The sequence below is a fragment of the Danio rerio genome, chromosome 7, assembly GCF_049306965.1.
Source record: "Danio rerio strain Tuebingen ecotype United States chromosome 7, GRCz12tu, whole genome shotgun sequence".
Classification (NCBI taxonomy): Eukaryota; Metazoa; Chordata; class Actinopteri; order Cypriniformes; family Danionidae; genus Danio; species Danio rerio.
Window position 1 is genome coordinate 56,330,677 of NC_133182.1, and position 13,917 is coordinate 56,344,593.

A 13,917-nucleotide genomic window follows, 5' to 3' on the forward strand; every position below is an offset into this window, starting at 1 on the left:
ACATTCATAGACATAACTAAAATTAAGTTAACTTAATTTAAACTAAATTTTTGTGTGTGTGCTTTTGATGGCTGATGTAAAAGAGAACTTACAGATTAATTTAGCTTTAGTGTGTGCTTTATGTCTATGCACTCAGAAAACACACTGTCATCACATCAGACTGTCATCAATTTCAAGAGTTTAAATTGCCAAGCCTTTAAAATGCACATAGGTGTTTTGTTTGTAGTGGGCGGAGTAACTGAAGCTCAAGGTGTAAATGCTCCACCCACTTCTGGTAAAGAGGTGGGGAGCAGCAGCTCATTTGCATTTCAAGAGATACACATTTTGTACTTCCACCCAAAACATTTACAACATGATAATTTAAGTGAGGTGTGAGATATTTTGAGCTGAATCTTTACAGAAACATTCTTGGTACACCTAAGACTTTTAATATATCTTTACCAAAAAAAAGGAGTTAAGAATACACACATTTATAGAGAATATGAAACATTTCAATGTTTCCAGATTTTTTACTTTATTAAATAAAAATAAAGTTAAAATAGGTTAAGCTGTAATGCTTATAAATGCTGTCACAATTCCCTACTATGCATCCTGAATAGTATTCTATAATTTGTATATCAAAATTATACTATGTTTAAATGAGTATTATAACATTACCCATTTATAATTCAAAGTACAGATCTATGTGTAGTGTAATAGCTAATATTGGCCATAATACATGACACTTTCAGCCGAGTTCACACAACACGATTTTAAGGTCAATGTGGGTTTCGCTCTGCAGTCTTTATGTATGAACTACTGAACAACGCATCAAAGAGGCTCACTAACACATCACCGACACATCGGAGAAGAAACTCCAATGTCTAGCATGCTAAATATTCCAGTGCAGTCGGCCAACTCGACCCCACGTGAAGTCAGATTTAGTGACTAGCTGCAGCCAATGAGAGTCAATGGCTGTTGTGTTGATGAGCTCAATAGAAATGTCTGTGATTGTGGCCAAAATGGGCATCGATGCACTCGCTTCACTCTGGGTTTACTAGTTAAGCTACTAGAACACCCACAAAGATCTGAGCCTTGCTTTAATTTTCACTTTTATATAAGGGAGCAATTTCGAGCACAGAATATGCTGTTTTGAAATTCATATTTAAAGAAAATTTATGCTTTTGCTATAAGAAAGTTATGTTTTTGTTAGCAGTACGTTGCTAAAAAAGAAATGTATATTTAAAGTCATAGTGAAAAGTAGAAGACATGCATACAGTCATTTTGACTAATATGGTAACTAAAGGAACATAAGTCTGGGTATTATAGATATGTCAGTATTATTTTAAATAATTATTAAATTACAAAAACTCTGACTGCCTCTGTAGTTCTAGTGTTAAAGCCACATCTATCCACTTGAACCTTGCAGATGAGTGATTGATCCGCTGAAGCATCAGCTGATTGACGATGTTTTTAAATGCTCCCTTGAAAGCTTTCAGTAAAGTTTGAAATGCTGTCAGTGATGTCTTCAGCACACAAGTGTTCAGCTTTTTCTGATGGCTCCTCCCTCAACATTTCATTGGCTGTGGTTTGGTAGCTTGAACTGGGGAACCAGTTGTTATCAGATTATGTAGTATGTGACCACTCTCTTGTGGATCATTTACGTCGTGTGAACACCACAGCGATGTAAAGACACAAAATCAAGTGATGTAGTGTGAACGACACAGCGGTCTGCTGATGTTTAAAGACATGTAGTGTAAATTAGGCTTTAGATGTAAATTTGATTAGAACCACAAATGGGGAAAAAAGGTTAAACTACAAATATGGCAGACATGCGAGACCATTTTTAAGGACTATTAATTCATATTTGATCGACTGGAAAATATTTAAATAACATTTTCCAAATTACAATAGGAACTTTTCAACAATATTAACTTAATAGAGAGGCGTTTGGACATTAATTACTTGATACATAATTCTGCAAACACCTGACGAGATTTCTCTGCATGAAAAATTCACAGACTCCAGATTAACCTGCTGCTGCTTCTTCAGTATGGTAAGACATTAAATATGAAAAAAAATGTGGATGATGTGTCGAGATGTTTGACAGGACATGTAACTAAGCAATATAATGGTCCATTAATAAGAAATTAGTATGTCCTAAATCTTGCAAACTCTTCTCTTAAACACTTAAACGTTTACACCGTTTCTTCACAAAACAAATGACGTATTTCTTGGGACATAGTACAAGTAGGATACAGACTTATATAAAAGTATTTATTTTTGAATTATACATTGGTAAATCTCACCTTGACGTAACCAAGGACTGTGTCGTCTTTCCTAACACCAAACCAGCTGGCAGGGTCCACAGACGCTCTATACAGGGTGGAGTTCAGCACTTCATCTGGTTCTAAACTGGTCTCATTGACCATTGGCTAAATACAGAGATGGACATGAAAAGAGTGAGTAAACCCGCAAGTTGCTATTCTTCTGTCTTTACTGAGAGTGAAATGTTTACCAAAATATTATAGTTCTTTGCTATCATGTTACATCTGTTTAAGACACGTCATGCTTACTGAATGGAAAGAAACAAGCTGGCAAGAAACGAAAGGGTCATTTCAAGTCTGCTAGGCATATTTCAGGCTATGAGGCAAAATCCTGTCAGCAGAACAGGCTAATTACTCTGAAGAGGAAAGCTTGGCTGTTTATATGGCGATAAACATTAAATAGCCAACCTGAGGAATGGCCATAGCGTTTGTAAATCACCTGAGAGAAACAATCCACTTTTTTTCCCCGAACATCCATAAAATGCAAGACTAAACACATTAGCTTCATCCACGCTTGAGGGTATTTGTTTAATTAGTGCTAAGTTTATGAGAGCAACAGGGAGCTGCGGAGAGGTGAGCATCACACAAATTCTGTTGCTGTTATTAATTTTGCTACACGTGTGGGAGGAAGTGAATAATTGGTGCATGAATGTGTTTAAAAAAAAAACTTTTATGAAAAAAATGAGAGTTCTGGTTCATTCAAAAGCTAGAATTGTAGTTTCAAAGAATGTTGCTATTTGGTTACTAGGTTGTTTTGGAGGTTGCTAGGTGTTTTGGGGTGGTTGTTCATTGCAAAAAAAAAATTTCTTATGTTTCTCGTGCAAATATCTAAATATTCTTATATTAACAATTTACTAAACAAGCAAAACATATTGTCTTGTTTAAGAAATAATATGCCAAAATGAAGGGAGTTTTCCTTAAAACAAGCAAAATAATCTGCCAATGGGGTAAGAAAAATCATCTTTTGTCAAAAGGAAAAACAAGCTTATTTTGCTTACCCCATTGGCAGATTATTTAGCTGGTTTTATGGAAAAACTCCCACACTAAAATGCCCACACTTTAAAGGTGACATAGAAATCTAGACATACCTAAGCAAAGCTGAATAATAAGAGTTCAGCACATTAAAATTACACACTGTGAGCCTAAAACACCATTGTTTCATTGTTGAGTGTAAAATCTCAGAGAAAAACAGACCAATCAGAATAAAACACGATGTCATTAATATGCATGCCCCAAACACTGTTTGATTGGCCACAACGTTTCCTAATGAGATTACAACGACAATTTTTGTAAGCATGTAAGTTTAATATATGCATTTATTCACCACCCGTTTAAATGTATCTCTTGTTGGTTTAATGTGCATAATTTGCTGCATATGTTTGTAATGGGGCAACAAATACATGAAGACTGAATAGAAGTGTTTAAGGGGTCGATCACACCTAACACGTTTTTTTGCATTGAGAGGCGCCTTTTTTGAATGATTTACTAACGGCCACGAGCATTTTGCGCCCTGCGCACCTCGCGTGTTAACCGCCTGCTGCACCTCACATTTGAACGGTTGCACGCTGTATGCTCGCTGTTGAAAAAAGTAAACTCTGAGTGAAAAAAGCGGTGCTGTATGAGTTCAGAAATCTTGAATATCACAATGTTATTAAATATTACAATTATACCAATACAAACAGCAACAATTGCGCACAATGATTCAGTCGTTGTCTTGCGACATTTTTTCTTGTCATCCACACACACACACACACTACGGATAATTTAGCCTACCCAATTCATCTATACCGCATGTCTTTGGACTGTGGAGAAAACCAGAGCACCCGGAGGAAATCCACGTGAACGCAAGGAGAACATGCAAACTCCACTCAGAAATGCCAACTGAGCCAATGTTCGAACCAGCAACCCAGCAACCTTCTTACTGTGAGGCGACAGCACTACCTACTGCGCCACTGCGTCACCCCTCTATTGTATTGTAGTTTCTCATTTTTCAAAATTCTAGCATATAAACTTTAAATTATTACCAATAAAATATATAACTTTTTATTCCATAGGGGAAAACTTCTATAATACATATTTACATTTTGTTCAACCTACTTACTTTAACTCTCAGGGCCATTCAACCACACCGTATTGGTCTTTTGTAAATGTATATTTTTTTATGGAGGTGAGTTGTTAGCCCAACGTTCAACCCCCAATCGGGAGGACCAGGGAACACAGACATATGCTATGAACAATTTAGCTAACCCAATTCACCTACAGCACATGTCTTTGGACTGTGGGGGAAACCGAAGCACTTAAAGAAAACCCACACAAACCTGGGAAGAACATGCAAACTCCACACAAAAATGCTAGTTGACCCAGCTGGGGCTCAAACCAGCAACCCTTTTTGCTGTGAGGCAACAGTGCTAACCTCTGAGCCACTGTGTCACCCACATTTTGTTCTAATAAAATATAATCTGTCTTAATCTGAAATAAGACTTTGGTCATATATCGCCCATCCCTACAACAAAAATATTGATGCTTACTCTGGCAAATAAGAAAGTATAAATTATGTGTGTATGTCTGACCGCTGTGCAGTTGTTGGAGTACTCCGCCGGGTTGACCACACTGAGCTGATACAGCATCTTGCAGACAATGATGACACAAACCCAGATGGTGGACAGACAAGAGGCCATGGCTCTGAAGCGGCCATACGGCATCGCGAAACTCCACAGCACCACCAGCACCAGGTTCATTGCAGATGGCTGTGAATGAAGAAAACAAGAGGAGTGGAGTGTGAAACAGTGACATATTATCACCTCATAACTAGAGCAGAAGCAGATGGCTGTTTATCTGGGGTGCAGAAAAACTACAGGAATAACTGCAGCTTATGAATCAGCTTAAATATTATGCTGGTTTGGCTCTGCAAGCATGAGTGGTGTGTGATCAGCGCATCTACACCGCAAGCACATGGAAAGCGTGATGGCCACAGCAGCTTCAAAAAGAATGTTTTTGTGGACCAGTCCTACATAACATAGGGATAAAATAGAGGTTGTTATGGCGGTGTGATGCAAAGCAGAAACTGGTCCCGGATGAATCACTATTCAACAGTTATTATCTCAAAATATTATAACTTGAAATGTTGCCACTGACCAACCAGTATTCCAGACAGCTGTGTAATGTAATGCAATTGAAATTAAAAAAAATAACAGAAGAAACTGATATTATGAGAAACTTTAGTATTCTTCCTTTGCATTTTACTCTAAGTTCTTGCTTGTCTGTACACATAATGAACCTATATTTTTAGTTTTACTAAAATCTGTCTTTTTTATTAATGCATTAGAAAACTCTGTTCCATAGTTTTTCGAATGAAGACCCAAAAACCACATATCATTAATAGCCTGAAGCAAAAAATAAATATACCATTCACTATTTTACATTCAAGTTGCCATGAGTAATTTCCTAATGTATTTCATAATATATATATATATATATATATATATATATATATATATATATATATATATATATATATATATATATATATATATATATATATATATATATATATATATAAAATAGAAAACATTACTTTAAATCGTGTTAACTAATGCAGTAGAACTTTTATTGTGATTAAAACATAAACAATCACATTTATAACACAATGGAGTTCAATGCTGAATACACTAGTCAAGCAGAAGCTGCCTTTGCCTTGATTCACTCAGCAAATGCAAGTCTTTTGCATTGTCCTCCATGCGTCATATGTACATTTTCAACTAAATCTGATTCATTTACACCATTTAAATTTAAACATTTGATTACAGATAACTTTTTGATTACAATGAACTTTTTTTTCATTTTCAATGCATCTGTGCAAGTTTTGAACGTTTATACAACTTTTCTCATGTCAGATCATTTTTAATTTGATCATCAAAAGTGTGCTATTATTTTTTTAAAGCATGATCATGTCATGTCATGTTATTTTAATCTGCTTATCTGGGCAGCAGTCTTGAGAGAGAACTCCAGACTTCCCTCTCCCAAGACACTTCCTCCAGCTCCTCTGGGGGGATCCAAAGGCATTCCCAGGCCAGCCGAGAGACATAGTCCCTCCAGCATGTCCTGGGTCTTCCCCAAGGCCTCCTCCCAGTGGGACATGCCAGGAACACCTCCCTAGGTAGGTATCCTGGAGCCACCCGAAACAGATGGCTGAGCCACCTTAGCTGACTTTTCTCAATGTGGAGGAGCAGCGGCCCTCCTTACCCTGTCTATAAGGTTGCCAAGACACACTCTGTAGCAAACCAGTCAGTGCAGCAAAAACAGATTTGGATCTAAAATGATCATTTCATCGCTGCTCATGTGTACTCTTGCTCCTGGTGGAAATGCACTCTATTTTTTCATCTTCTGATTGGTCCAGGGCTGTGGAACTGACAGTGATGAGCTGTTCTGCACATGGTTCTTTTTAACTTCACATGGAATCTTAAAAAAATGCAGGAGTCAAAGTGTGCTGATTTAAAAGTCAAGTTAGCGTACTGGTCACACACGTATGTCAAGCAGTTCACATTGAAAAACAATAGAATAGTAGCAAATTAAAGAGAAAAAACATTCTACAGTATGTGAACGGCTCCTAAGAGTATGCAAGGTACAAACCTCCAAAAGTGCCACCCAAACAACAAAAAAGGCAACAATTTTGACGATGTGCAGCTCCAGGACTCTCCAAATGAAACTCTGGACATGGGTCAAGGTGTCAGAGAACTTCCTGGACAACACCATTAGCCTGTCCATCACTAGACCCCACTTGCTGGGTATCACCTCTGAGAACAGAGCAAGAATGCACACTAAAGTTGGGGGTGATCATATAGCATTACTGACTAATATTAAACTTGTTTTGATTGAACAACAATGGCACAGAAGCAGCCTTCATTACTCTCACCGTCAGCCTCTGATGGATAATCATCCTGATCCACGATCAGCTCTTCCTCCTCAGGCCTCACTTCTTCTGTGGATTGAACCAAATCTGGATTATCTATACCTCTCTTCCTGTCAGGAAAAATCACAAAAATACATCCTGATTACATATTTTCAACTTAATATGACAACTACCTATTTTAAATTTGAATTAGATCTTCAGATAAAAAATGTGCACTATATATAAAAATGTGTGTGTGTGTGTGTGTGTGTATGTATATATATATATATATATATATATATATATATATATATATATATATATATATATATATATATATATATATATATATATATATAATTATTACTATTTATTATTACTATTTATTTTCATATAAGACTTCTCATAAAACTTTTTACTGTTTTTAAAATGTTAGACTAATCAGTCCTGTGGTTCTCGTCCAATCAAATCGTGGATAGAAAAATGTACTGACATCAGAGACAGACTGCACAGGAATGTACAATACCTGACAAAAGTCTTGTTGCATTTCCAAGTTTTAGGAACAACAAATAATAACTTAACTTCTAGTTGATCATTTGATATCAGCAGTGGCTTTTATAAAAGGCAAAGGCCTATAGATTATGCTTATTTTACCAAAATAAACTATGACCATGTCTTGATTTTTAATATATTTAACTAGGACAGCAAGGTCTGACTTTGCTTGGACAAAAGTCTTGTCACTTAACAGAAATAATGTCCAGTATAGAATATAAAATCATGGTGCAGTGGAAAAAAATGAATATTGTGTATGACTCTCATGAGCTTGGACACCTGCATCAATACATCTCTGCAGTGACTCAAATAATTTATTAATAAAGTCATCTAATGGCAAAGAAAGCGTTCTTACAGGACTCCCAGAGATCATCAGGATGCTTTGGATTCATCTTCAATGCCTCCTCCTTCATCTTACCCCAGACATGCTCAATAATGTTGCTGTCTGTTGACTAGGCTGGGCAATCCTGAAGCACTTTGACCTTCTTTGCTTTCAGGAACTTTGATGTGGGGGCTGAAGTATGAGAAGGAGCGCTATCCTGCTGAAGAATTTGTCCTCATCTATGGTTTGTAATGTAATGGGCATCACAAATGTCTAAATACCTCGGGTTGTTGATGTTGCCATTCATTTTGCAGATCTCTCGCACACCCCCTTATGCGGAATGTAACCCCAAACCATGATTTTTTCTTCACCAAGTTTGACTGAATACTGTGAGAATCTTGGGTCCATGAGGGTTTCAATAGGTCTTCTGCAGTATTAGTGATGATTGTGATGCAGTTCAACAGATGATTTATCAGAAAATGCATTTATTTATTTATTTTTTTTTAGTTAAATTGTCAGTTTACTTCTGTTTTAGGTATTATTAGAACATACTAAACCACATCCCTGCAGCTGTCAGTTTTGACAACAAACAGAAATGGCGGAGCAGGTGTCTGTTGGGTTGTAATATCTCCTCTAAAACTCTTTTCCCAATCTTTCAGAATAAAAACGCCTACTTTACTACAACCAATCAGCTCACGGTATAAAAAAACAAGCCACACCAACTGTTTTCTTATTTAATATTTTCTAAGAACTGCAACAAAATATTTTTTAAAAAGGGTTGCAGCTTACGGTTCATGTGAACTTTATGTAATTTTAGAAGGGTATGATTTCCCAGTGAATCTTTTCACCACTACTTGTTTGCCATCATCATCAGACATTTGCTGTTGCATCATTCAAATTGAAACTGCAACATATTATCTTCATATTGTCTTTATAACTTGTTTTTCATAAATTTATACATAATTACAATTTCTGAGTTTTCTTTCTATTAAATATTACATTCTGAGATACTTTGCTATAATATTATTGATCGGTGGCTGACTGTAAAAAATCATTAAAACTCATCTTTAGAATTAAGATGTCTTTTTATAACATACATACTGTTCGACTATAAACACATAAAATAAGTGAGAGTACATATTTTTGACAAGGATAAAGACTTATTTTTCACTTTTGTGAGTACATACCTGAGTTTCCCTGAATAAACAAACTAAGAAAAGCAATTTTAGTTGCTTAGCGCATCATTGTCCAGAGTAAACACAGTACATTGCTATGACAACCTTTGCAGCCCCTCCCCACTGGAAGAAAATACCTTGTTTTAAATGACGCATTTAACGGTGATGAAAACAAAAAAAGACTCAATAAAATTATCATAAAAATAATAATAATTAATATAAATATTCTCCATTGTAAAGATACATGGGTATATTACAGTTCATCCTGAATGATTGTGTGTGAATGTATTGCTCATGCCTGTGGATGGGAGAGACGTTCTCCAGGTCTGTGATCTTCATGAACGGTTTATGGAAGTAGTGCAGCTGCAATATGCAGGCCAACAGGAAGAAGCCCGGGATCACAATACTGGTGAAGAGCTCAGACAGTTTAAACGTCTCCAGTCCCATGTCTGCCAACCTGAAGGGAACAATGTGCTCACAATCAGAATTAACAATAACATAAACTTGATTACTCAAACAGCATTTACAAACTTATAAAGTTACTTAAATGACAAATATAGTAAAAAATTTGATTAATTTGTTATTAGCACAAAATCACATTCTGAGGCTGGGTTTAAACTAGTGTGTTTTCATTTTAAAGCACAGTTTTAGAATGAAAATGCTCTTCGGCAATACTAAGGTTATTACTGCATTTCAGGAAAACTCAGTCCACAATATACAGCATAAAATGCATGATTTGTGACCATTCACACTCACTGGGCGTGTTTATATTTAACCGCCATCCAAATTTACCATCTACTGGTTGTGTAATGGTCATATGGACAGGATTTGATTAATTTAGAAACTATACGCAGCAGTTCAGAAAACCAGTCAGAGTTTAACTGTGAAAAGCAGTGCCTCTATTTTTGCGTCCGTCTAAACGGAAATGTGCCAACCAGCATTTCCAAATAAAAAGAGGGTCTTCAGGGGTACAAAAAAAGAATTGGGATTTGGTCTAAGTAAGAAAAATCCATTTTTGCGTTAAGTGACAAACTGCAAGCTTTGTATGTTTTTGATCAGGTTTATTTCTTCAAATAAACTCTAATTTTGCCACTGTTTTGTTGCGCACTAGCTTATACATATCCTAAAAACTAGCAATACTGACTACTAACAAACTTTATTTCAATTTAATGTGACCTTTTAAACTTTTCCTCCCACTTTTAAAGCTCTACAATACCATACTCAGTGAATACTTTTACATTGTTCAAAAAAGCAGCACAAACATTCTTTTAAATCTCTCCATGTATGATTCGCAAAGAAAAAAAATGTACACTGGTTAGGAATGTCAAAAAGTAAACAGATAAGTAGACAAACAGTCTGCTTTAAAACCCTTTAGGGAACATGTTCACATTTCCTGTAAGAGGTGTAAAAAATGATGAGCGCAACAAGTCCTCTAATGGCATCTAAGCAACCATTAGCTGCTCTTTTAGAGAAACCGTCACCAACAAACCCTTGCAGAAGCTCTGATACCAGTTTATTTATGCAAAAAAATAAATAAAATAAGTGCTGCAGTGTTAATTAGCCTACTATTCTTACTGAAATGTCTATACTAAAACATATAATTGGTTGGTTCTTGTCACATAACGTGATGCTCTTATGGTACTGTGAAAAGTTGAGATGTTTTTTTAGATGTTTTGAAGGCAAAAATAATTAATAAAAAGCAAGTGGAATAATTTTTGGTGACAACTCTTATTTTAACACATTTTTTGGGAAAGTGCTTAGAAATTTTTCAAGTATTCAACAACACACTGAGCAAATTGACAATGCTTTCGTTATGTTCATGTTTTTTTTGCTCCCATTTTTTTTTTTTTGCTCCCAAAACCAGCCACAAACATAATGAAAGGGTAGTCAATTTGAACAATACACAATGCAGTATGTAAATTTGACCTCCAATGGGTAAACTAGGTATTGCATTCCTGTCAAAAATCAAAATAAAACTTTAGCACAGGTTGCCAGATTGAGGACCAATAGGAGCGAGTATGATGATCGAGCCTAAAGGCTGATTTAAATTATCTTCTAAATAAAAGCAACGGCACACGATAGAAGGAATATTCACCATATTAAATTTTTTGTTCAAACCAACACCTCAAATTAATATGTTAAGCTGAACAACAGGAAACTGACAATGTTTATCTCAGATATACCTCATGTGCTATATTCAGTGTTGAATGCTAACAATGTGAGCTTGAATGCCATTTTACATGACATGTATACTGAAAGCAGCAGCGGATCTCAGCCATTTGAAGTTAAACATTAGACTGAAAACCAACATTTAATAATGTTAAAAAGGTTTCATTTGTATTTATTAGATTACAAACCTTACTATTTTGTGAGTGAGTGCATATTCTTTGCTTCTGAATGGCTGTATTTAAATGTCTGTCGTGTTTCGTCTGGTGCAAACCGCCAAATTGTTTATCACTGCAAATCTCATCACTAAGTAATGCAAGTTGTAAGCACACAGGGTTACGATGTAACCTGCTCACCTAATGTTTACGCTTGTAATATTTATATAATTTGCTAATTAATAACCTCATGTGGAACGCTGAATCTGTGTTTCATTTCACAGTCTGCTACTGTCCACCATTCTGAATGAATGAAATACACGTTTTCCAACAAAGCAACCCAGGGTGCTGAAATAAAATTGACTAAAGTGGAATTGGGCAGGTTAAAATGACCAAAACAAAGACAGCTATCCGGCATGTAACGGACATCTTCAAAGCAGAATAACTGAATTCAGCATTGTTTTTCAGATAAACAAGAATGTTCACTTTGCATGTTTCTTAAATATCTGCAAACATAATATTGTATTTTTATGCTGGACAAGAGTCAAAAATTTACATGTAGCACCTTTAATCATCTCAAATATTTGCAAAAACAGGTAGACACATACTGTTGCTCTGTGAAGCCAGTAAAGTTCCCCCAATAGCCTGGAAAGTCCTCAAACTGGAAGGTGTAGATTGCAATGAGCACCACCATGGTGTAGGCCACCACCATCCACCAGAAAGCCTTCAGCAGCCTCCTCCAGAGAGAGTAGTAAACCTAAAACAAACACATTCACTGTCATTTCTGCAGACTACACTCAGTGTGGAGCATTGTGTGTGCTGGTAAAAGTGTACCTGGTAGAGACACATGCAGAGCAGAAACAGCAGCATGTATACGATCTTGTAGGCCACAAGCTTTCCTGCAAAGCTGACCATGATGAACATTCCCCCACACACGTAGATCCAGTATTTAGCATATAGGCTCATCACCAACCCACCAAACACCTTCAGAATCGACTCATTTCGCCCTGTGCTCTCTGAAAGACAAAAACACATTCAAAGTCTCACTCAGAAAACCAAATTAAGAATTTTTTGCATCTAACTGTGCTGCTTTTTTTGTTGTTTCTCTATGTACACATGTTAGATGGCCATTTTTGACCATTGTGCATACATCTTACTTTCTCCAGCATGTCATTCATGATATAGCCTGACAAAACATGATATGCATTACAGTCTTGTTTCACTAAAATGCGAATAAAACTAGACTGATTGTACTGATAAAGAAAATACTGCCCCTTAGCTTTTTCATATTTCTTCAGAGATATAGAACACTTACTTTGATCACATTTATAGTTAAAGGCAAAATTATACATATATATATATATACATATATATATATATATATATATATATATATATATATATATATATATATATATATATATATATATATATATATATATATTATGGTCCACATCAATTAATAGCTACTAATAATTGATAATATTGATAATCCTATAGTAATATAGCATTAATAATACTATGGGTTGTCACAGTGGTGGAGCAAGAAGTTGGCTTGTTCGAGCAACATGGGGTTGGGTCACTGCTCAGGTTTCCCCAACAGTCCTGACATGCCCTGACAGGTGAATTAAATAAGCTAAATTGACTGTAGAGTATGAGTGTGAATGCAAGAGTGTATGGGTGTATGGGTGCCAATGTTGGGTTGCGGCCATCCGCTGCGTAAAAACATATGCTGGGTAAGTTGGTGGTTCATTTTGCTGTGGAGACCGCTGATTAATAAAGGCACTCAGCCGAACACAAAATGAATGAATGAATGAATAATAATACTCTTAAATAATTAATAACCTCTTAAGAAATTATATATATATATATATATATATATATATATATATATATATATATATATATATATATATATATATATATATATATATATATATATATATTTTTTTTTTTTTTTTTTTTTTTTTTAATTGGTTGAGAACAAAACACTGTTGTGCAAGGAACTTGCCTAATTTACCTAACTTAGCTAGTGAACCATAGTTTAGTCATTTATATAAGTGACAATCATTTTTAACAACCAAAAACAATCTATGCACTTTGTACTGAACCAAAAATGAACAACTACATGTTAATGTTAATGTTGAATCTCAGCTGGGTCAGTTGGCATTTCTGTGTGGAGTTTGCATGTTCTCCCTGCGTTTGCGTGGGTTTCCTCTGGATGCTCCGCCTACCCACAGACCAAAGACATGCAGTACAAGTGAATTGGGTAAGCTAAATTATCCAAAGAGTATGTGTCTGAATGAGAATGTATGGGTGTTTCCTAGTGATGGGTTCCAGCTGGAAGGGCATC

General features: G+C 35.7%; 1 protein-coding gene across 3 annotated transcripts in view; it reads right to left on the reverse strand.

Annotated features, from left to right (window-relative positions):
• The window catches only part of piezo1 (piezo type mechanosensitive ion channel component 1 (Er blood group)), a 188,287-nt gene that overhangs the window by 43,199 nt on the left and 131,171 nt on the right, over positions 1 to 13,917 (reverse strand). Inside the window, exons 14-20 of one of the 3 annotated variants that reach the window (XM_691263.10) lie at positions 12,399 to 12,580; positions 12,173 to 12,321; positions 9,542 to 9,700; positions 7,219 to 7,325; positions 6,936 to 7,099; positions 4,877 to 5,053; positions 2,289 to 2,414 (exon numbers count right to left, since the gene is read on the reverse strand). In XM_691263.10, coding sequence (XP_696355.4) covers positions 2,289 to 2,414; positions 4,877 to 5,053; positions 6,936 to 7,099; positions 7,219 to 7,325; positions 9,542 to 9,700; positions 12,173 to 12,321; positions 12,399 to 12,580 — 1,064 coding nt within the window. Of the gene's footprint in view, positions 1 to 2,288; positions 2,415 to 4,876; positions 5,054 to 6,935; positions 7,100 to 7,218; positions 7,326 to 8,101; positions 8,289 to 9,255; positions 9,346 to 9,541; positions 9,701 to 12,172; positions 12,322 to 12,398; positions 12,581 to 13,917 lie in introns of those variants that run through there. The other 2 variants (XM_073907343.1, XM_073907344.1) reach the window with 2 other exon arrangements.